The 26283-nt window shown below is 36.9% G+C and overlaps 1 protein-coding gene across 1 annotated transcript in view; it reads right to left on the bottom strand.

Annotated features, from left to right (window-relative positions):
- UBR3 (ubiquitin protein ligase E3 component n-recognin 3 (putative)) overlaps positions 1 to 26283 on the bottom strand; it is a 205486-nt gene that overhangs the window by 63284 nt on the left and 115919 nt on the right. Inside the window, 3 exon segments of the mRNA XM_010849413.1 lie at positions 1216 to 1349; positions 8149 to 8298; positions 22333 to 22421. Coding sequence (XP_010847715.1) covers positions 1216 to 1349; positions 8149 to 8298; positions 22333 to 22421 — 373 coding nt within the window.

Genomic DNA, 26283 nt, shown 5'->3' with positions numbered 1-26283 from the left:
AAACATCCTTATCCAGACTACTGAATCACACTCTACTCTGACTCTTACCACGTTAGATCAGTTACTGTTTATTCTAGATAAGTATTCTGTCCGCCACATATCCTACTAGCTGCTTCCATTTAACTTAGTACATTATGTACATGAAGGAATTATATTTGGAAATCTACTAATATACATTTTTATATGTGTGTGTGTGTGTGTATATATATATATATATAACTAAAAATAATGCTTCATTTTATATTTTAAGTATTTTAAGTTATTAACAGATGTTACTTAACTCAAAATACAGCAGAGTCAAATAACAACAGGTGAAAGGAATCCCCATTTGATAACCCCTCTGCTGCTAAGTTACCTCAGTCGTGTCCGACTCTGTGTGACCCCATAGACGGCAGCCCACCAGGCTCCCCCGTCCCTGGGATTCTCCAGGCAAGAACACTGGAGTGGGTTGCCATTTCCTTCTCCAGTGCATGAAAGTAAAAAGTGAAAGTGAAGTCGCTCAGTCGTGTCCTACTCTTAGCGGCCCCATGGACTGCAGCCTACCAGGCTCCTCCGTCCATGGGATTTTCCAGGCAAGAGTACTGGAGTGGGGTGTCATTGCCTTCTCCATGATAACCCCTCAGGAAACTTAAAAAACGGTATCAAAATTTTACAAAGAAGTTAACAATGTTGCCGCTACTAAATAAACTGAGTTGATCTAAGTCTTATGAATACCTGAGAGTTAGAGCCACAAAGTACGAAGAGCCAGGGAAAAAATCTACCAAGTTCACAACAAGAAATCATAGAAGCCATGATAAATCTGCCCCTACTTTACATATCAAAGCATCATGAGACTTTATTGTCTATCTTTAAATGAAAAAGACAGAAGCAAAAATCTTCATAAAACATAAGTGCCACATCTAAAAGTTTTTATAATGTATATAAAATAATATATAAAAGTGTTTAAAATGATAATATAAACTTATCATTCCACTGAACTGAATTTGTATATCTTATAATAAACAACATTTAAAACAAAGGCATAATATTTGAAACCTGAAATTTTTATGTGTTAACTGACTTCTATTTATTACTATCCACATACTAATTTTTTTCTAATAAAGTTCCAAATTCCAAGTCAGAAAGATATTTGGTTGAAGAAAAATATAAAACTCTGGAGAGAAATATCTATCAATTTTACAGACAAAAATAACATTTAATAAAAAGAACACTTACATCCTTAAAATAACGTTGTAATAATGAAAGCCTCACGTCATGAACTGCTGCACACGTATCCCAGGGGTATATCTGCTCCTCTTCAGAGATAGGCAACTTTTTTGGCTCAATGTTGTCACGGCACTGCCCCAAAACTATATTAACAACAGAGATAAGAGCCCGTTAAAAAAAACTAACATGTGGACTTTATTCACCAAGAAAACAGAGTTATTTACCATAAGCTTCTTAATTTTTTCACTATTACAATATTTTTAAAGACCTACAAAAAGTGATATCCTAATTTTCTTCTACAGAGTAAATAAACTTTTAATATGTGAATGTTTATTTTTTAAAATAACATCAGGGTTGGCGAGACGGGCAAAGTAAGCCTGGAATTGTGTGTAAAGAGGAAAGAGGTATTCAAGCACTGAGCGGGGACCTAAAGGAATTCTGACTAGCCAAATTCAAGAATAATGACAATAACAGGTAACATGTTCATTGATTCAGGCAGGGAACATGAAGTAAAAGGGTATAATGTTAGACTGTCAGAATACCAACCAAGTGATTAAACTTGGTTAACATCACCAATAATGGAACAAACTATCACTATGAGTCTCTTGATGTGATGCAACGGGAAGGAACAGCATCATAATACTACCATTGCCAAAAATGTTTAACTTTAATCTAATAACAGGGAAAGCAAAAGTGAAAGTCGCTCAGTCATGTCTGACTCTTTGCAACCACATGGACTATACAATCCATGGAATTCTCCAGGCAAGAAATACTGGAGTGGATGATAGCCATTCCCTTCTCCAGGGGATCTCTCCAACCCAGGGATCAAACCCAGGTCTCCCGCACTGCAGGCAGATTCTTTACCAGTTAAGCCACAAGGGAAGCCCAATAACAGGGAAACAATCACATAAATCCAGAAAAAGAGACAGTCTACAGAATAAACTTGAACTCTTCAAAATTTTTTAAAATGCCTGGAGAAACTGTTTCGGATTAAAGGAGACTAACAAGAAATGACAACTAACTGCAACACATGATCTTCACTTGTCTCTTGGAACAAGAAAAATATATATCTGGTATATAAAATATTATTGGGAGACTTTGAACACAGAATATTTGATTTTATTCTTATTAAATTTATTCAGTATGATTGGTACTAAGCTTGTATAAAAGAATATCTTTATTCTTAGGTGATATATCCTGAAGTATTTAGGGATAAAAATGTCCAAGATGTCTACCTCTGACAAGTGTGTGTGTGTCTGTGTATAGATAAGTATGGGAAAGAAAACATAAACATGGAAATATGCTAGCCATCAGCAAGTATAGGTGAAGGCTTTTCAACTTTTCTGTAGATGTAAAAGTCAGTCGAAATGAAAAGGTGGGAAAAGAGGTATTTTTATAATTGTAAAACACATACCACACAAAAAGGAAGTGGGGGTATAGGCATAAAGTGCCACACATTACTCTAAGACTCAATAAGTCATTCTTAGAGAAGGAAATATCAGACACAGAGCTGTGGGCCCCAAGTTCTGGGGAGATTTGTAACAGCAGCAGCAGCAGCAGAAAGAATAGACAAAAGCAAGTAGATGCTAGAAACTAAAATATAATTAGCCATGATGTATAATCCTTTTAATAAACTGCCAAACTTGGTTAGCTAGGATTTTGTTAAGGACTTTTACATCTCTATTCATAAGGGATACACGTCTATCATTTTCTTTTCTTTTGAAATCCTTATCTGGCTTTGGTATCAAGGTAGTGCTGACCTCAGAGAATGAGGTAAGAAGTGTTCCCCTCTCTCTTTTCATTTTTTTTTTTCTTTTGGACAAATCTAAGGAGGAAGAGTCTTAATTCTTTAAATGGCAGAAGACCAAAACAGACATTTATTCAAAGACAGGCCAACAGGCACATGAAAAGATGCTCAAGATCCCTAACTATTAGAGAAATCCAAATCAAAATTGCAGTGAGGTACCATCTCAAACCAGTCAGAATGGCCATCATTAAAAAGTCTACAAATAACAAATGCTGGAAAGGGTGTGGAGAAAAGGATCTCTCCTACAAGGTGGTGATATAGTGCTATATACAGTTACTGGTATACTGCTATACATAGTATAGTTATACTGCTATAACCACTGTGGAAAACATTATGAAGGTCCTCAGAAAACTAAAAGTAGAATTACAATATGACCCAGCAATCCCACTTCTGGGCATACACCCAGACGAAACTATCATTCAAAAAGATACATGCACCCCTGTGTTCACAGCAGCAGTGTTCACAACAGCCAAGATGTGGGAGCAACCTACATGCTCATCGCCAGAGGAATGGATAATAAGATGCGGTACATATATACAAAGGAATACTACTCAGTCATAGAAAAGAACAAAATAATGCCATTTACAGCACTATGGATGCAATCAGAGATTATTGTGCTAAGTAAAGCATGTCAGAAAGACAAAGACAAAACCATATATTACTTATATGTGGAATCTAAAGTATGACACAAATGAACCTATCTATGAAAGAGAAACAGAACAGACTGGTGGTTGCCAACAGAGAGAGCTGAGGAGGGTTGCAGTGGAAGGCTGGGGTTAGCAGATACGAGCTTTCATATATAGAATGGATAAACAACAAGGTCCTACTGTATAGCACAAAGAACTATATATTCAATATCCCATGATAAAGCATAACAGAAAGAATATTTTTTAAAAAAGAATGTGTGTGTGTGTATATATATGTATGTGTGCGTGTATAACTGAACCATTTTGCTGTACAACAGAGATTAACATAACATTGTAAATCAACTATACTTTAATTAAAGATACTAATAAAAAAATGTTCATTGACCCAATTTCTTCAAATAGCAAAGTGCATTTGGGGTGGGCGGCGGGGTGGAAATGACAGGCACAGGAAAAGATAAGATGGGACTCTATTAAATAAAAGACTATAAGGAGTCTCTACAACTATAAATAAATAAATAAAATAAAATAAAATAAGAAACAATTGGGGAATTTTGAACTCTGACTAGATAGTTGATGATATTGAGGAATTAAGTTATTCAGGAGTGACTGTGGTTTTAAAAAATAAGTCTTTAAAAAAATAAGTCTTTTCTATTCAGCAGATATGGTGAAATACTTATAGATGAAATAAAATGATGCCTGGAATCTGCTTCCAAATAATTCTAGGAGAAAAAATTAGTCACAAGTTAATCACTGTTAGAGATTGACGGAGACATTAGAAATTGATGGGGACATGGAGGTACATTTTACTAGTCTCTTTACATCACCACATAGTTAAAATTTTCCATATTCAAAGATAAAAGAAAGAGAGAAGAGAAAAAATAAATAAAGAACTCAGAAGAAAAAAGTAAAGAGGGGTAAAAGGTGAGAGGATGTCAGAGGGTGGTGAGGCTCAGAAAGAAAGGAAACAGCCAGAGATTTTCCCTGCTACAATTCCTAATTAAAATCACTCTTGAGATTTAATAGCTTTTAATACTAGTTTCTTATATTTTTCCTCCTATCTTGAAATGACAAAAGAGCTCTGGAACAGTGGGATTATCTAATATTAACTAGTTTAGTGTAAAAAAATTGCTATAAGGGAATTAAATGAAGTAACAAGTCAAAGCAACTTTAAAAATATAAAACAATGAACAAATAACAGTCCAAAATAATAACATAAGCTTCACTGGGGCAGAGATATTATTTTGTTTGGCTCTTATTGTAATAGCGATGATCAATAAATACATGTGAAATGAATACATGAATAAAATAGAACATTAAGTTGATGATTATACAGTACTTGGTGAAGAAGTTATAGAGGGACAAGTAAGAGGCAAAAATCTAATAAACTGAATTCCTTAAAAGAGCAGAAAAAGATAAGCAGCTGCGAAATTGGGTCAGTACTCCAACACATTTCCTTTTAATTATAGTAGTTACTTCTCATCTAGACGGCTCTATTGTCTTATTCAGTGAGGGTTTCACAGATCAATTTCAAATTTTAACAAGAGTAATAAGACAAAAAAACTAATGTACCAGGCACCATATTAGATCCTTTTACCTATATTACATTACTTAACCAACATGACAATCCTCAAAAGTCACTATTATCTCTATATTTAAAAGAAAGCAACAAACTTGGCCAGATTAAGTCAAGCAGTAGATGTTTTTCTGGAACTCTCTTGCTTTTTCGATGATCCAGTGGATGTTGGCAATTTGATCTCTGGTTCCTCTGCCTTTTCCAAAACCAGCTTGAACATCAGGAAGTTCACAGTTCACCTATTGCTGAAGCCTGGCTTGGAGAATTTTGAGCATTACTTTGCTAGCCTGTGAGATGAGTGCAATTGTGTGGTAGTTTGAGCATTCTTTGGTATTGCCTTTCTTTGGGATTAGAATGAATACTGACCTTTTCCAGTCCTGTGGCCACTGCTGAGTTTTCCAAATTTGCTGGCGTATTGAGTGCAGCACTTTCACAGCATCATCTTTCAGGATCTGAAATAGCTCAACTGGAATTCACTAGCTTTGTTTGTAGTGATGCTTCCTAAGTCCCACTTGACTTCACATTCCAGGATGTCTGGCTCTAGGTGAGTGATCACACCACTGTGACTATTTGGGTCGTGAAGATCTGTTTTGTACAGTTCTTCTGCATATTCTTGCCACCTCTTCTTAATATCTTCTGCTTCTGTTAGGTCCATATCATTTCTGTCCTTTATTGAGCCCATCTTTGCATGAAATGTTCCCTTGGTATCTAATTTTCTTGAAGAGATCTCTAGTCTTTCCCATTCTATTGTTTTCCTCTATTTCTTTGCACTGATCACTGAGGAAGGCCTTCTTATCTCTCCTTGCTGTTTTTTGGAACTCTGCATTCAAATGGGTATATCTTTCCTTTTCTCCTTTGCTTTTGGCTTCTCTTCTCTTCACAGCTATTTGTAAGGCCTCCTCAGACAGCCACTTTGCTTTTTTGCATTTCTTTTTCTTGGGGATGGTCTTGATCCCTGTCTCCTGTACAATGTCATGAACCTCCGTCCATAGTTCATCAGGCACTCTGTCTATCACATCTAGTCCCTTAAATCTATTTCTTATTTCCACTGTATAATTGTAAGGGATTTGATTTAGGTCATACCTGAATGGTCTAGAAAAACATCTATTTTTGCTTTATTGACTATGCCAAAGGCTTTGACTGTGTGGTTCACAATAAACTCTGGAAAATTCTGAAAAAGATGGGAATACCAGACTACCTGACCTGCCTCTTGAGAAATCTGTATGCAGGTCAGGAAGCACCAGTTAGAACTGGACATTGAGCAACAGACTGGTTCCAAATAGGAAAAGGAGTACGTCAAGGCTGTGTACTGTCACGATGTTTATTTAACTTCTATGCAGAGGACATCATGAGAAATGCTCAGCTGGATGAAGCACAAGCTAGAATCAAGATTGCCGGGAGAAATATCAATAACCTCAGATATGCAGATACCACCACCCTTATGGCAGAAAGTGAAGAAGAACTAAAGAGCCTCCTGATGAAAGTGAAAGGGGAGAGTGAAAAAGTTGGCTTAAAGCTCAACATTCAGAAAACCAAGATCATGGCATCCGGTCCCATCACTTCATGTCAAACAGATGGGGAAACAGTGACAGACTTTATATTTTTGGGCTCCAAGATCATTGCAGATGGTGACTGCAGCCATGAAATTAAAAGACGCTTACTCCTTGAGAGAAAAGTTATGACCAACTTAGACAGCTTATTAAAAAGCAGAGATATTACTTTGCCAACAAAAGGTCCATCTAGTCAAACCTATGGTTTTTCCAGTAGTCATGTAGGGATGTAAAAGTTGGACCATAAAGAAAGCTGAGCACCAAAGAATTGATGCTTTTGAACTGTGGTGTTGGAGAAGACTCTTGAGAGTCCCTTGGACTGCAAGGAGATCCAACCAGTCCATCCTAAAGGAAATCAGTCCTGAGTGTTCATTGGAAGGACTGATGTTGAAACTGAAACTCTAATCCTTTAGCTACCTGATGTGAAGAGGTGACTGATTTGAAAAGACCCTGATGCTGGGAAAGACTGAAGCGGATGACAGAGGATTAGATGGTTGGATGGCATCACTGACTCAATGGACATGAAGTTTGGGTAAACTCTGGGAGTTGGTGATGGACAAGGAGGCCTGGCGTGCTCTGGTCCACAGGGTTGCAAAGAGCCGGACATGACTGAGCGACTGGACTGAACTGAACTGAACTGAACCTGTATCTGAATTCTGAGGAATTTCTTATATCTAACTCTTTCTACTCTACTAATTCAGAGTAAACACCCTAGAAAAAAAATGCCCTGGAGAAATATGTAAGTCTTTTATTTACTTCACTTCACACATACTCTTATTGAAAAAGGATACATTCATTGGAACTGGAGTGTAATATTTATCACTACCTCAAAATACTTCAGTATGGCAGAGAATAGAGAATATTCAGACAAATCCTTCAAAGTTTTAAAAACATTATTTTAACTCTAAGATTTGCAAACGTCAATTGGCAGGCTGTTACAAGAGTGACTGCTTCTATGCTCAAGAAACAAGGGCAAAACAACCTGAATATGTCTTATATAACTAAAATATTTAAACTGACTATTTTTGGACTTAAATGTTTCTAGATATTAGAACAATCAAGTTGCCAAGAAAGATGAACTCAGTTTTTGGCCACCCAGCATTGGTAAGATTCCATCACACTCTAAAGAAAAAGACTATGTAACATACAGAGAGATCTCTCTTAAATGTTTCTTTCAACACTCCAAGAAAGTGAGATAAACCAGATTAAGAATCTTTGCTAAAAAAAAACCTATAAAGATCCTTGCTATACAGATCTGCAGTTATACCTAAACAAAAATCTAGCTTTTATTTGAGGGATTTACTAATCTGCTGCAAATACTTCATCTCTAAAAATGTTCCCACTAAAAATTACTTTGATTTTTACCTGAGGATGCTTGTAACAGGACAACCAATCCCGTAGGTCTGTCTTCAGAGGAGGGCCCACTCTGTCCACAAATAACACAATCATATACTGCCTCAGAAACTTGAGGTTCTGCTGTGGTGATCTCCATAGGAATATCACTCTCTGGAGAATCTGAGGAGAAAAAGTTGCAATCTTAATTCCTGAAAAGAAAATCTCTCTTTAATAAAATTATGAAAAAAAATCAAGCTCAAATAATTTGGAACTTCAGTATCAATAAATTATATAGTAATAAAACTATGGGAAAATTATCTCACCAAAATAAAATGTTTTCTCATAAAAGACAAAATTACAAAGAATGGATGTTATGAAAGACTTCCGATTCCTGGGTTGGGAAGACCTCCTTGAAGAGGAAATAGTAACCTACTCCAGTATTCTTGACTGGGAAATCCCATGGATAGAGAAGCCTGGTGTGCTACAGTCCATGGGGTCACAAAGAGTTGGATGTGACTTAGCGACTAAAACAACTCTTCTAATGTTGTATCATACGTAAAATTAAAACAAAAAACACAGATGCAAAGGTATTTGTATCTAAAAATATTGTTTTAATATTATAATTTAAGGAAATAAGGGGGAGGTCATTTGCTTTAGTTTTCTTTGAAGCACTTCAGAGGGAAAATTTATAATAACATGGCAGCTCTTGTAAAGAAATGGCAATATTTACTAGGAGATAAAAGGGTAAAAAATTTTTTCTTTTTTCTTTTAATTGTAGTGATTATATTTTAGTGATAATAATTATCAATATGTATTTATGTAGGATAAACATTTCTATATGACCATACATATAATAAAACAAAACTATAATAGAAAATAACAGCAATCCTTTGGTGATATGTCATTAACAGCAAGAAATAAAATACTGAGTCAATAACCATTTCAGATAAAAATTCATAGAGGCATCCATAGTGGCAAAGGAAAGGAGTAGAGGAGATTGGGAAGATCAAAGAAGCAGAAATGATTTACGGCATGTTTAAGAGATGGAGGCATATCTAAATAAATATGTAAAAAAAAAAGACAGAAATAGAAAAAGAAAGGTGTCAAGTTTATATATGTTTTAATAAGATTCATGCAGATAAACATATATCAGATATTTATTAAGACTGAGAGGAAAAGGGGTGAAACCTAAAATAGAACTTTGGATAATGCTCAAAATTAATGGAAATTTTAAATAAGCCAATGAAGAGATCTAAAGCTTAAAGTGGTCTTGTATATTCTCCCTCAGTAGCTCTCCCCTAGTATCTATCTCTCCCTCTCAATCATACCACTTATTTGAGAATAAGTCTGGGATTGCCTACTGGAGAAGGAGACAGCCCACCTGGAACAGAGCCCAGTTGTCCTACCAGCTCAGGCCAGTCCCAACCAACCATCAGATCATTCTTGGAACATGCTTTGTTTTTGTGTTTATGGAGTTTTGTGGATGAAAGGAGAAAAGAATGGGAAAATGATGTAGGGATGATATATTTAGTGCCCTCAGAACCATGGGAAATATGTTTTTGCTTGGAAACATTATGCCTACGCTGGGAACAGACAACTGCAAAACACAAGTATCTGGAGGAAAGGGAAATCTCTTGCACTGTTGGTGGGAATGTAAACTGATGCAGCCACTATGAAGAACAGTATGGAGATTCTTTAAAAAACTAAAAATAAAACTACCATATACCCCAACAATCCCACTACAGGGCACAGACATTGAGAAAACCATAACTGAAAGAGACACATGTTCCCTGTAGCTAGGACATGGAAACAATCCATGTTCATGCATAAAGAAGCTATCGTACATATATACGATGGAATATTACTCAGCCATAAAAAGACCATATTTGAGTCAGTCCTAATGAAGTTGATGAACCTAGGACCTGTTAGACAGAGTGAAGTAAGTCAGAAAGAGAAAAACAAATATTGTACATTAACGCATATATGCGGAATCTATTTGCAGGACAGCAATGGAGATGCAGACAGAGAGAACAGACTTGTGGACACAGTGGGTGAAGGAGAGGCTGGGATGAACTGAGAGCAGCATTACCATATGGTAATATGGTGATGAACTGAGAGCACCATTTTACATATGGTACCATATATAAAATAGCTAGCCAGTGGAAATTTGCTGTATGACGCAGGGAACTCCAACCAGGTGCTCTGTGACAACACAGAGGGGTAGGATGGGATGGGAAGTGGGAGGGAGGTTCAAGAGGGAGGGGGACGTATGTATACCTATGGCTGATTCATGTTGATGTACAGTAGAGACAAACACAATATTGTAAAGCAATTATCTTCCAATTAAAAAAAAAAGTATCACAGGGCAAAGTGTGGTCTGCAGCCTAGGAGTAGGCACAGAGAATCTTCTTTACTGCATAAACTGATCCTTGGTTTTAGGAACATATAATACACTTTAATTTTTAACTACAACTGAGTATTTGCTCGGATCCTACTAGGTGAATTACTACTCATAAACTAAACATGCTACTGGCACTACTGCTTTCCACTAAGAAGCCTGTGACAATGGCCACAATTGCAAAACTCCTGCAGAGCAATATCATTAATTCTGGTAAAGATGTACAGTACTGTCCTGATCTGGTCATCATTTTTACTACTAACATTCTTGCTTTCCTCTGGTTTTTTTTTTTTTTTAACTTGGTATAGAGAGGGACTTTTCATTCCTTTTAAAAAATATATCATTTAAATATAATTTTAGTTTTGCAGAAAAGTTTTGAAGCCACTACAAAGAGTTTTCATAAACCTCACACCCAGTTTCCCCTTAAATCTTACATTAGCATGATATGACTGTCACAATGAACTAATATTGATATATTATTGAGCAATTTTATTGATATAATACTGATAAATTAAAGTCCATATTTTCTTCAGATTTCCTTAGTTTCTACCTAATGCCCTTTTTTTTTTGAGGATCCCATCCAGAACAGCGTATTACATTTAGTTGTCATGTCTCCTTAGTCTACTCTTAGTTGTGGCAGTTTCTCAAGAAACTGTTGTTTTTGATGAACTTAAGAGTTTTGAGGAGTACTGATCAGGTATTCTGTATAACATTCCTCAACTGTAACTTGCCTGATACGTTTCTCAAGATTAGTCTGAGGTTATGGTTGTAAGTGAGGAGGACCACTAAGGTAGAGTACCATTCTCATCAACATCGTATCAATGGTATATAATATTAATATGATCAATTACTGCTTATATGGATGCTGATTGTCTCATTTGGGTAGCATTATGATCATTTCATAATGTATGCCAAATTACTAAGTAGTACACCTGAAACTGAGCTTCCCAGGTGGCTCAGTGGTAAAGAATCTCCCTGCTAATGCAGGAGACACAGGAGATGTGGGTTCAATCTCTGGGCCAGAAAGATCCCCTGGCAGAGGAAACGGCAACCCACTCCGGTATTCTTGTCTGGAAAATCCCATTGACAAAGGAAGCTGGCGGGCTACAGTCCATTGGGTCACAAAGAGCCGGACATGACTGAGCGACTGAGCATGCACACACATACCCAGACGTGAAACTAATATGCTTCTGTACACCAACTATATTTCAATTATTTTAAAAAGGAAACATGGGACTTCCTTGGTGATCCAGTGGTTAAAACTCCTTGCTTCTGATGCAGGTGGCAGTTCAATCTGTGGTTAGGGAACTAAGATCCCACAAGCTCTGCCTCTTGGAGAAAAAAAGAAGGAGGGGGCTGGGGAGAGCAAACTGCATAGCATTATATATAGTAAAATTTTATTTCAGGAAAGACAAATAGAAACAAAATCCATTTCTATAATTTTTATATGTATTCATATGAAGCAAGAAAGCCTATTTATAATGGTTTATCCCAAACGGTTGAGGTTTAAAAGAGAAGGTAGGAAGAAATGATCAGCTTTGCTTTCATACAGCTTTGTATATGTTAAGCATATACATTTTAAAATGTTTTGGCTTGATATCAGTGCGTGTTTTATTTATGGAAGAAATAACCAAAACATAATTTATATTTGTGGGTTGTATTTTTTAATACACCACATCACAGATGACTGACTTAAAATGACAGATACAGCACTATCCCTTAAAAGTGAACAAATTTATGATCAGAACAACCAACATACAAAAGTATTCTATTCAACAAGATCCGCTTTCTAATTTAAGTGAAAATAAATTCAATTCATTTCTATTCAGTTGAGAGAATAAGAACTTCACAAGGTGACACAGCAAAGTTTATAGTAATTTATAAAATAATAACATAGATGCAACAGCAATAGATACACAGGACTAGTGCACTATACGCATTCCAACGCCACAAGCAGATTGGTCTTACCTAAAAGAAAGCAAGTCTACAACCGTGCCTGATTCCAAGAAAATATAAGAATATAAAAGAGGCTAGTTTATGATACAACCAAACTCTAAAGTAGCAAAAAAAAAAAGTGTCAGGGAAAAAGAAGCAGTTAAAGATGTAAAGAGCATCCTTTTTCATAATAAGAGAAATGCTAATTAAAACTAGACCAGATACCACTTCTTTTCACCAACAAGATTAGCAAAAATACAAAAGTTTGACAACATATTCGAATGACAAGGATGTAGGTAAATTGCTGTTCTGACACACTGTTGATGGGAATACTAAATGGTACAACCCTTAAAAGGGTAATTTGGCAATATGTAGCAAGGCAATGGCACCCCACTCCAGCACTCTTGCCTGAAAAATCCCATGGATGGAGGAGCCTGGTAGGCTGCAGTCAATGGGGTCGCTAAGAGTCGGACACGACTGAGCGACTTCACTCTCACTTTTCACTTTCACGCACCCACTCCAGTGTTCTTGCCTGGAGAATCCCAGGGACGGGGGAGCCTGGTGGGCTGCCGTCTATGGGGTTGCACAGAGTTGGACACGACTGAAGCGACGCAGCAGCAAAATTACATGTGTGTTTACCCTGACCCAGCAATCCCATATATAGAAATGTATCTTACATATATATTACCAAAATATATAAAGATGCATGCCACAAGATATTTACTGCAGTACAACTTATATTGCAAAAAACTGGAAATAACCCAAATGTCCAATAATAGAAGACCATTTGCATAAACTATTGATGGGGGAGGTGTGGGTGGGAATCTACCATACAGGTAGAAAAAAGAATAAAGAATATCTCTATACGCTACATGATAGGATCTCCAGGATATAACGTTGAGTGAAGAAAGAAAGGCTGAAGAAGTGTACATAGTATGTTATCATCTACCTAAGAAGGGGACACTAGGGATGCAAATATTTTTATATTTCGATATATATATTTATATCCCCAACCCTCTCTTTTTCTTATGTAAATTGTTAAAAAAAATGAAAGAATAAACCTCAAATTAAACTGTATTATTAAATAATGAAACAAACAGCTCCTTCCATAACTAACAACAATAAAAGTCAACCAAATCCTGACACATGCCAGCTCAAGCTTGGACTACCCCACTTTCCAAATGAAATCTTAAAGGATGGGTACTGTAGACAGTTACTATTTCTATCTGAAGTGAAAGTGTTAGTCACTCAGCCATGTGGGACTCCTTGTGACTCCCCCAAGGATTCTAACCTGCCAGGCTCCTCTGTCCATGTGATTTCCCAGGCAAGAATATTGGAGTGGGTAGCCACTCTCTTCTCCAGGGTATCTTCCCAACCCAGGGATTGAATGGATAGAACCTGGGTCTCCTGCACTGCAGGCAGATTCTTTACCATCTGAGCCACCAGGGAAGCCTATCTACTTGGTATTTATTATCTCATCTGTTAACAGCAGGACTAAATTTTTGCTTAGAGAATCATACCATCACCACTTTTGATTCATATGATTGGAGTGGAACTAACCTTATAATCAGGCTAGACTAATAGAGTCACACCAAGGATTTTTGTTTCAGTTATTTGAAAAGAAGTATTCTTTTCATTCTAATTTAAAAATAAATAAAACTTGCTAAACACAATGACTATCCTTCTATCTTATACCTTAAGCCTCAATCAATCAATCATCAGTCTATTAATTCTCACTTTGCAATTATTTTCATAACTGTCCCTTTCTGTCCCCAGGCTACCAACTTGGGGGAGTAAGTAGGGGAGAGACTTCACTCTCCTCAGTTTGCTTCACATATGAGAAATAGTAAAGAGTAGGCAAAGCTTGTTGATCAACAGCCCAGACTCCACCATTTACTACTGTATAACCTCAGACAAATTTCTTAACTTAAATTTAGGTATGGAATACTGCCATCTATCTCATGTGTCTATCAAGACAAATAAGTCAATAAACAGAATGTGTTTAGCACAGCGCTGGTTACATAGTTAACATATATATATATATATATATCTCATCATCCCCCCAAATTCATACTATTAGACCCAGACTCAAATACAGAAAAGGTTTTGTTTACACAATGTTTATAATAATTACATTTTTTAAAAAACTAAAGTTCAATTATGATGGAATGATTAAATAAATTATAGAATAAAAGTAATAATAGTAATAACCAATGCTTAAAAACACTTACGCACCAAGCACTCTGTTTTAAATGTTTGAAATGTATACCATTACATTCAATCTTCACCACAACCCTATGAGGTAGGTAGTATAATGATCTCTTTTTAACTATGTGGAAACCAATGCAGAGAGTAAATTACTCCAGATAATGGAATGGCTGTGATATGAACTTGGCAGTAATGCTCCAGAGTCCATGATCATAACCACTACATGCTACCTCTCCAATGAAGTAAAACCACAGTTACTAGGAATTTTAATAATAATATAGGAACATGTTTATGCTAAAATGTTGAGCAAAAAGACATGATAAAAAATTGTATTACACAGTATCATCTGTAATACATATGTCTTCCAGATAGTGAGATTAGGGATAAAATTCATCCTTCTTCATGTTTTTCTGTACCATATAACTTGTACAATTAAATGTTGTATGTTTAAGATCCCTCACAGCTCAGCTGGTAAAGAAACTGCTTGCTATGCAGGGGACGCTAGTTCAATTCCTGGGTCGGGAAGATCTCCTGGAGAAAGGAAAGGCTACCCACTCCAGTGTTCTGGCCTGGAGAATTCCATGGACTGTACAGTCCATGGGGTTGCAAAGAGTCAGACATGACTGACCAACTTTCACTTCAAGATCAGAAAATAACTTCCAAAATACATTCTTACTCTATATTAAGCATCTAAACTCTCCCTTGAACAACTATGTTGGATTTCAGCTGTATCTGTCTGATAAACCTTAATGAATCAAGGTCTAACATCCTGACTTCTACACATGTGGTGGTAATGGTGCTCAGGTCATGTCCGACTCTTTGTGATTCCATGACTATAGACCACCTCCCAGGTTCCTCTGTCCATGGAATTTTCAAGGCACAAATACTGGAGTGGTTTGCCACTTCATGCTCCAGAGGATCCTCCCAACTCAGGGACTGAACCCATGTCTCTTGCACCTCCTGCACTGGCAGGCAGATTCTTTACTACTGTGCCACCTGGGAAGCCCATGACGTCTATACCTAGATGGCGAGTAAAAATAAACAATGGGGGACAGTGATCAGGAGAGAAGGAACTGCAGAGGTTGAGTCTTTTCATATAGGAAACTTGATAACTGCAAAAAGGAATTATCAACAGAGAAGTAAGAATACTAATCACAAAGTAGAAATCTGTTGCATTCAGAGAGAAAAGTGTCCTTAAATTTTTTACCTACTAATGTACAATACTGATTTGAGGATTTATAAAGTACTGCATGTTATAAGTTTGAAATACTTTAAATACTAAGTTACAAGACTAGAAATCTTAGGAGAAGATCTCTCACACACAAAAATAAAGCCAAAATAAGAAAGAAACAACTACAGAATGCTTACATGAGTAACACAGATGGGAAATAAGGCAAAAGACAAACGGCATCTGACAAAGCAGAGGACTGGACTGAGATTAAATTGTGTCTATATTAAAGATAAATATTATCTCAGGTGTGGACCCTGCTTCATGTGTTAATAACAATATATATGTCACATGTAAACGGGGAGAGTAATCAGAGGCAGTGAGACGTATAACTGCAATTTTTATCTTGAGCAAAGTATGAAAATGAGATCTCAAACAGGTTTTAGGGGGTCAAATAGATCTCTCTGGGAAGGGAATGAGTTATAAATAAAAGGAATATACAAATCTGAATGGTCCAGAATCCCACTGGCATGGCCATAATCAACATAAATAAACCAAATGCTCATGAATCTCTATTACCTCACCTGTCACCACTGCAGCATGCAAGAACCAGGACTAGGAGAGAGCGGAGCCCTTTATCCTGATGGCTTCTGTGAATTGCCTCTGTTTGCTAGCAATCATGTCTGCCTGATCCCTCAATTGTTGTTCCTGTGCCCTGGCTACTGCCAAAAAAAGATCAAACCTTCCAAAAAGTAGTAAGATTTAGGACAGAAAGTCAATAACTTTGCAGACTAATGACATTTGAATTTATGATCTTGAACATAACTGGACCCTAAGTATTGCTTATCAATTTTTATACTCAGCCTGGATGAGCAACATCTCCCACTTTCATTAGCAACTTCTCCAAACTTCAGATGGTATTCTTTTCACTCAGCAAGACTCACCTTTTACTTGGCCCTGTGAACTGAAGCAACTGAGTGATCACCTGAAGTTCCCACTTTCCCTACCCCTAAAGGAACTTACCTCTATCTCCATCCACGCTTTCCCTCTCCTCTCGCGTCTGCTCAGGGAATGAGGTGGCCATTCTCCTATTCAAGACAATACTACCTAACCTCTTCTGGATACTTTGCTTAATCAATTCCTCAGAAAATTGTTTTTATCTCATTTGGGAGTGGGAGGCAACAGATAAAAACAATTTCTAAAAACAGTATTCACTAAGCTTTTTTTCTTAGCTCCTAAGGTTGCAAAGAAACAAATCAAACTGTTTATCAAACCATTATATTAACTCCCCCAAAAATGCTGCTCTCAAGTGACTTCAGAACACAGAGCTTTTGACTATTACCCTTAGTAGAATTACCAAAGGATAAAATGGTCTGTAAACAATTTTAAATTTTTTAAATTTTAATTCAACGATTTCATTGTTTAATATAATACCCAGGTTGGTATTTTGAAGCTATTTTCTTTACTTGGAAAGAAAAAGTAATTTGCTTACATATGGTGTATTGTGCTTGAGTAGGAGAATATTCTAAATCCTAGGACATGTATGTTGAAGTATTTAGGAGTAAAGTATCATGATGTCTATAACTTACTTCATCTAGTAGAGGAAGAGAGTGAGTGAAAGAACGAATTAAGAAAAGTGTTAACTAGGTGACATGGTACATGGTAATTTGTAATACTATTCCTTCAGTTTTTCTGTATATTTGAAATTTTTCATAAGAATAAACAGCATGTATGAAATTAATTCATTTTGGCTAAAAAATACCTTTACACACAAATATACTCAGAAAAAGATTTGTAAGGATATAGCCTAGATTAGGAAATCTGATAGTAAAAATATAGTATTATTTTATTTTTGATTATATGTGTTTTCTAAGTTTCCATAATAAAAATTTAATGCTTTTATAATAACAGAAATTTTAACTTTATACATTATAATAGCAAATATTAGTGAGTGGCTAATCAAGACTGAAGACTGAGCACATACTTTTATCTCCACTCCTTTTAAAAAAATCACTGAAATAAAAGCAAAGATATACATAAAGAAATATTCCCATAAGAATACAGAAAAACGATGGTGTCATGAAAGAGTTTCACCAACCAACAAATAAGAGATGTCAGTAAAATTTCTAAAAGATTAGAGGAGATGGAGACACTCTGACAATGCAAGAAAATCATAATAGCTACAACCACGTATGTATTATGAGAAAGTTATAGAAAGGAAGAACTGATAGGTCCGTTAGAAGAATGTCAAATCTGGGCTCAGAATCAGTCAGTGAGGCAGAGGATAGGAGTCTTAAGTTAAGTATTAAGTGATTCTGAAAGCAGAATAATCAGAAGTCTATGTACAAAACTTCACTACTCAGCACCCCATTCCCTCCCCAACTTTGACTGATAGAGCACTCAGGTAATTTGGCATTTACCCTAAAGAGACAAAAAAATGACTGTCTTTCTCCAAAGGAACTGAACATGCTGCTTGGAGAGTAAGAGGGTTTTCTAACTGAGTGTTAATGTCTGAGGGCCCAAACAGAGTAGGTGGCAATCCTCCCACCCAGATCTAAGTCTGAGAGTCAACCCGCCTCATCCATACATTGGCTAAAAAGGATTACTAGGATCAAACCTATTTAGGCCTCAGCAGGGTAACAGACGATCTTTCCAGAGGAATCAAGAATTATCAGGCAAACGAAGGAAACTAACAACATAAAAGAGTAACTTAAATTTCTAAGCAGTTCAGAAGGATAAAGGATAATTGAGAGAGCGCTAACACATTCAGAAAGATTTTAGAACAAATTCTTCTGACAAAGACCAAGATACTAAAGAGAAGAAACCTCTAAGCATGTAAAGCAAAAAGATATAAAAAAGACAGTGAAGATTAAAACATCAATCTAAGAGATCCAATATCCAAATAATCAGAGTCCCATCAAAGAGAATAAAGAAAATATATGGAGAAAAGTATTGTAATAGTTTTCTACTGCTGTTTAACAAATTACCCAAAATTCAGTGGCCTAAAACAATAGTTTTCTGAGGGTCAGGAATCTGCAAGCAATTTAGCTTGATGGTTCTGGCTCAGGATTTCTCCTGAGACTGCTATTAAACAAACAGCTGGACAGTACCATCTAAAAATTTGAATGGGGCTAGCAGATTCACATCCAGGCTCATTTATAGGACTGTTGGCCAGAGGCCTCAGTTCCTACCCACATAGGCTTCTCCACTGGACTGCTAACAACATGGCAGCTGGCTTTCCCCAGAATACGTAATTTGAGAGACAGAAAAGCAGTCAAGATAGAAGGCACCGTATCTTTCATAACCTAATCTCAGAAATGACTTCTGCCATGCCCCAGTGATCATGAATACCAATTTTGACACAACATCAGAGGAGAGCACGCAGGGCATAAAAACTAGGCAGTATGGATCATGGAGGGTCATCTTGGAAGGTGGCTATACTAGTTGTCAAGAAAATCATAGGAAATATTTTTCTCAGAGCTTCTGATACACGAGTTTTCAGCCTGAAAAGGTCCATTAAGTACTAAGGAGAATGAAAAAGATCCACCTAGATACATATCATAAAACTTCATATCTCTAAGAATCAAACAGTTATAAAAGTGTCACAGGAAAGGGAAAAAAATGTTAACTCACAAAGAAATAAGAATCAAATTACCGCCACTGCTACTGCTGCTGCCGCTAAGTCACTTCAGTCATGTCCGACTCTGTGAGACCCCATAGACAGCAGCCCACCAAGATCCGCCATCCCTGGGATTCTCCAGACAAGAACACTGGAGTGGGTTGCCATTTCCTTCTCCAATGCATGAAAGTGAAAAGTGAAAGTCAAGTTGCTCAGTCGTGTCCGACTCTTAGCAACCCCATGGACTGCAGCCTACCAGACTCCTCCATCTATGGGATTTTCCAGGCAAGAGTACTGGAGTGGGTTGCCGTTGCCTTCTCCGAATTACCATCACACTTCTTATCAAATTAATGGTAAAAGACAAGGGAGTAGTCCTTTATCAGGTGTAAAAAAAAATGTGTATTAACAGGTGTATTGCATTCATCCAAACGAACAATCAAGCATGAGAGCAAACCAGGGTCCCATCTGGAAATAAAAAGAATCAGAAAGTTTAACTTCCAGCACAAGCATTTCTGGCAATATACTTGCACTCCAATAAAACAAGACCTCCAAAAAGAGATAAGATGCAGGAAACACCAGATGAACCCTGTAAGAGGAAAATTCCAAGGTAAAAGCTGTACAGCATGCCTACGGAGCAAATGGACCAGACTGGAACAGAATTCTATGCAAAGGACAGTATGATTAAGTGGGCAGAATAACAGGGATATCATAAAGGCATATCAGTTAGAAAAAAAGGTAGTTGGAAACTTCAGGAAAAACAAAAGACAATATAACAAATAGAAATGAGTAAAGGGTGATATATAGTTTAAGCAATTCCAAGACTGTAAGAAAAGAGGCTATTTACTAAATACAATCTCCTTAATGCGGTCTAGGAGTCAGGTCACTGGAGTCAAAAAAAATAAATGAATACTAGGCTATTATTTATTCGAAGGCAAAGGCACCCCACTCCAGTACTCATGCCTGGGAAATCCCACGGATGGAGAAGCCTGGTAGACTACAGTCCATAGGGTCATGAAGAGTCAGACACGACTGAGCGACTTCACTTTCACTTTTCATTTTCATGCACTGGAGAAGGAAATGGCACCCCACTCCAGTACTCATGCCTGGGAAATGCCATGGACGGAGGAGCCTGGTAGGCTACAGTCCATAGGGTCGTGAAGAGTCAGACACAACTGAGTGACTTTACTTTCACTTTTCACTTTCATGCATTGGAGAAGAAAATGGCAACCCACTCCAGTGTTCTTGCCTGGAGAATCCAAGGGATGGGAGCCTGGTGGGCTGCCGTCTATGGGGTCACACAGAGTCGGACACGACTGATGTGACTTAGCAGCAGCAGGCTATTATTTAGCCCTGAAGTCAACAGCATTCAAAAAGTTATCTTGAATGTTTTTCAACATTTAGAATAAATCTTTGAATGGAAGATTTGACTGCAACTGCAAAATAAAATGTTGGCAATGTTAATTTAAAAGAAAACAAGTTGACTTCCCTGGTGGTAGAGTGGATAAGAATCCACCCGCTAATGCAGGGCACTTAGGTTTGATCCCTGGTCCAGGAAGATTCCACATGCCGCAGAGCAACCAAGTCTGTGAACGGAACTACGGAATCCACGCTCTGGAGCCTGCCAGGTCGCAACTGCTGAGGCTGCCTGCGGAAGTCCGTGTGCCTACAGCCCACGCTTCACAAGATAAGCCACCACACTGAAAAGCCTAGGCATCATAATGCAGACCCCACTCACTGCAACTAGAGAAAAGCCAGCACACAGCAACAAAGCCCCAGCACAAGGAAAATAATAAATAAATAAAAAGATATGTTGAAAAAGAAAACATGTAACTTCTAAAAAGCAGAAGGTAGTGATGATGAAAAGAAAAATGAAAGATAGGGGTGCTTATTAGTTAATTTTATATGAAGAGATATGAAGAAACTGGCTATAGATAGAACACTTAATAGACATTATCTTTAATGTGTAAAAATCAAAAAATTTTAAGTATCCATTTTTGGAAAGGAGGAAGAGAAAACATAGAAAAAGGAAAAGCAGTATCATGAACTAAACTGTCATCTTTCATACAAGAAAGTCAACCGATTTGCTATTGGTTAATCCAACAAACAGAATTTAGTATACTTTACATCAAAGTACATAAACTCCACTGTTGATGGTTTATAACACATTATGCTTAATCTGGACTGACCCTCCTCTTCTGAACATCAGTTATGTGTGCTTATGTGCATGAGAATGTATTTGCATGTTTGAACATACATTCTTGTATTTTATTTCAGTATTTTTGTCTAAAATTGAAAAAAAGAGAGAGGGAAATCACTGAAATGCAAGAAGTAATCAGGGAAAGGAGTATACTGTTAACTGAAGACAGATTAATCGAGAGTTAATCTATATCTCCTACGTCTGTAAAAGATTACTCATAGCAATCTACTATCACACAGGAAAATGGCATCCTCTCTCATTGTAAAAGGCTAATACTAATCCTAATGGAAATGAGAGGTGCACCTGATTTTAAGAAACAGTGAACGTATAAACAGCAAGAGAAACTCAAAGTATCTGAAAACTATTTTAAGGATCTTAGAAGAATTTCATAGGAAAAAATCAGAATAAGTAAGTTCGTATTGATGAACCTTATAAATCTAAAAGGCAGTTTAAGAGAAGAGAGCAGCAGAATACTACTGTATTACTACCATCAAGAACTTTCTAACAACTGCAGCTAACTCAACAACAGAATGGACCACCTTGGTCTGATCTTCCATTACTCCATTGTTTAAATAAAGACCAGAAATCATCTGTCTATAATGTTAAAAACTGATGGATGATTGGACTGGATAAGTACTATGGTAATAACTGTAAGTATGAGTGTTCTAAACGAATAAATTTTGACTTACCAACATCCATGGCAGTTTCCATGAAGCTTTTCTGTCGTGATGCAAACTCTGCAAGCAATTTCTGCTGTCTTTCTCTAGCTTTTTGTCGCCTAGATTAAACAGAAATAAAGTATTAAGTACCAGACACACTTAAGACGTATCTACTATCTTTCAGGAGTATATAATGTATGAAAGGGTCCCTGACACACAGTTAAGAACAACCAAATTTTTGTACCATGTTTTAAATTTCATGTAAAGTTTTATTGTCCTTTAAGGATTCTGCTGCTTTAAAATGGTCTGAAAACCACTAGGTGTAAACAGGTAAAAATTAAAGAAAAAATTTACTTTAAAATGTGAAATAATAATTTAAGTAGACAAAAAATTTTCCAACTACACAATTTCCTAAGTATATGTCAGTTCATTGCAAGACCAAGAAGAGCTTTAGCTAAAACTCATAATTTAACCCCAGGTACAAATAATAGTAAGCTCATTGCTAGAAGAAACTTTTATGTTAAGCTATGAATAGAATCTAAAAGGTAAAAATAGTCAGATTTACTGTTACCTTAAGAAAAGGTCTCTCCTAAAAGAGGATTAACAAAAAGCCAGGAAGTTTTCTAGTTTCTACTACACAATAGTACAAATTTGGCTTATTTTGTTTGAAGTAAAAGAAAATCAATAAATTTTTATTCTATTTATTAATTATCCCTTATCTACTTCCAAAGAGCATTTTAATCTGAGGTTAACTGCAAAAAAAAAAAAAAAAAAAGAGTGTAACCTAGGTATAAAAAAAAAAAAGTAAACTAATAAAGACAGGAGATAGGCTTCCCCAGGAAGCCTGTGGCCTAGGACAGGGTGTCAAGACCCAACAGCCTGGCAAAGGAGGGCATTCATTCAGGGAAAAGTTATAAGAAATTGGTTACATATGAGGGAACTAATAAAAAAATTAATACTATTAAAGGATTATAGTGGTCAGGTTTCTCACTGTGGGATTAGAGATTGTAATTATGAAAAGAGAGAAAAGATGAATAAATCCTATGGTGTTGGATTAGAATTGGGATTATCAGGTAGAACTCACAGTCATAGTTTTTAATACCTCTCTCTCCCCTCACTATATCCCACTCTTGTGCACACACTTTTTGCCCACTAAGAGAGTCTGTGAATGAGCTCATTAGAATGAGTGCATAGACTGGTTTCTAAGTAACATTCTCTACTACAAGTAACCAAGACTCTTTGGACAAATGTCTAATATAAAATGCAAGATGAACCTGGGCTATCTTCTTAGACCAGAAAATAAGAAAATGCTCAAAGAATGATGGGGAGAGAAATACAAAGAATACAGAAACCAGCTTGAAGGGACTCCCACTGGTCAAATCTAAAACAATCTGAGCATCAAAATGAGTAATGAGCAGATTATAGCTCATAAAGTAAAATAGAAATCTGTAACTCTAAACTGATACAAGCAGATAAATGAATGAACTGAAATGATGAAGAATAGAATACTGCAGCATCTCAAAGTATCTCTCCACAAATTATTAACACACACTAATTACAAAGGTGAGGAAGGGGAGGATATTTACAAAGAGTAACTTGACAGTGACGTCTAATAGATACCCCCATAATCAAGTGATCAAAGTTAATCAGTAGTCATGAAACAAATTAAAATCATGTGACAACTTGATGGGATGCAGTCAAAACAAAACAGCAACATTCCCCCTCTGCCTTTTTTTTTTTTTCGGCTGGGCCACATGGGCTGTGTTATCTTAGTTCCCTAACCAGGAACTGAACCTGGGCCACAGCAATGAAAGCCGAGAATCCTAACCACTAAACCACCAGGGAACTCCCCAGCAACACTTTTTTGATATTGTTCTCAAAGATGTATCATCCAAATCCAAGCATAATGGAAGAGTAGACAAGCCCAAATTGAGGGATATTCTACAGTGCCTACTGCTCTGTAACTTTCAAAAGTGCCAAGGTCAAGAAAATAAAGGAAAAGGGGAAGACTATTCCATACTGAAGGAAATCAAAGAGATACAACAACAAAATATGATGAGTGATTCTGGACAGAATCTTTCTGCTATAACCAACATTACTGGAACAACTGTCAAAACTTGGGATCTAAGGATTTTATCATACTAAGTAAAATGCTAATTCCTTTATTTTGAAAGGTATATTGTGATTATATAAGAAAATGCCCTTATTTCTAAAAACTATGCACTAAAGTATTACACTAAAACATTCCACTGTAAAACAACTTACTCTGAAATGATCCAGAAAGTTCTTTGGATTATCCTTGAAACATTGCTTAAGTTTAAGATTTCTTCAAAATAAAAAGGTTTTAAAAATTAAACCCATTATCAAAGGACTAAAATTTGTCACTAAGGAAAAAACAGAAACAAACAAAAATGTACTATAGATGCTCAAAGACCTAGGAGACCTCCAAAAACATTTAAATAATAATAGCAGTGATAGAAGGCAGTGGCACCCCACTCCAGTACTCTTTGCCTGGAAAATCCCATGGACAAAGGAGCCTGGTAGGCTGCAGTCCATGGGGTCGCTAGGAGTCGGACACTTACTGAGTGACTTCACTTTCACTTTCATGCATTGGAGAAGGAAATGGCAACCCACTCCAGTGTTCTTGCCTGGAGAATCCCAGAGACGGTGGAGCCTGGTGGGCTGCCATCTATGGGGTCACACAGAGTCGGACACGACTGAAGTGACTTAGCAGCAGCAGCAGCAGTGATAGAATATGTGTTTGGTCTTCATACTACTCCTTTATAAACTAGTAAGTTTCACCGTTTCTTTAATTAAAACAATGAGTTATGCACTCTACAGTTGACCTTTAAATATGTACATGTACATTTACATTTAGAATATACAAGTTCACAAAATACTGTTTCAAGTAACAAATCTGAATACCAAACTCATCTCACCTGCACTGGCAAGCAGAATCTTATCCACTGTGACACCACAGAAGTCCTAGAAATAAATTTTAATACCAGTGCCAATCAATTATATTTGAGGTTTTCCTAAGAAAATTGATTGGCACTGGTATTAAAATTCATTTCGAGGATATCCTTGGTGGCACAGTGGATAAGATTCTGCCTGCCAATGCAGGTGACACGAGTTTGATCCCTGGTCCTGGAAGAGTACACATGCCGCAGAGCAACTAAGCCCCTGTGCCACAGCCACTGAGCCCTCGCTCCAGGGCCTGCGAGTCACAGCTATTAAAGCCCATGCACCAGAGCCTGTGCTCCAGAACGAGAGGAGCCACCACAATGTGAAGTCCATGACCCACAACTAGAGAGCAGCCCCTACCCTCTGGACTAGAAAAGCAATGAAAGACCCAGCACAACCAAAAATAAATAATAAATTTTTTTAATAAAATTCATTTCTGTTCTGGAATTACTGTAAATTATAGATACTTATGTCTGTCACTTTAGTCTGTGAGACTCTGAGCAGAGACTCAGACACACCAGGTGACTTCAACAGAAATAAGAAAATTAAATGGGTATCGTTTTAAATTGTTTTTTTTTTTTTAATTTTATTTTTAAACTTTACAATATTGTATTGGTTCTGCCATATATCGAAATGAATCCGCCACAGGCATACACATGTTCCCCATCCTGAACCCTCCTCCCTCCTCCCTCCCCATACCATCCCTCTGGGTCGTCCCAGTGCACCAGCCCCAAGCATCCAGTATCATGCATCGAACCTGGACTGGCGACTCATTTCATACAAGATAGTATACATGTTTCAATGCCATTCTCCCAAATCATCGCACCCTCTCCCTCTCCCACAGAGTCCAAAAGACTGTTTTATACATCAGTGTCTCTTTTGCTGTCTTGTATACAGGGTTATTGTTACCATCTTTCTAAATTCCATATATATGCGTTAGTATACTGTATTGGTGTTTTTCTTTCTGGCTTACTTCACTCTGTATAATAGGCTCCAGTTTCATCCACCTCATTAGAA

Source organism: Bison bison, unplaced genomic scaffold (assembly GCF_000754665.1).
Source record: "Bison bison bison isolate TAMUID 2011002044 unplaced genomic scaffold, Bison_UMD1.0 scf7180017864282, whole genome shotgun sequence".
NCBI lineage: Eukaryota > Metazoa > Chordata > Mammalia > Artiodactyla > Bovidae > Bison > Bison bison.
Note: the sequence above shows the minus strand (reverse complement) of the source record. Positions and strands in the feature narration are given on the sequence as shown.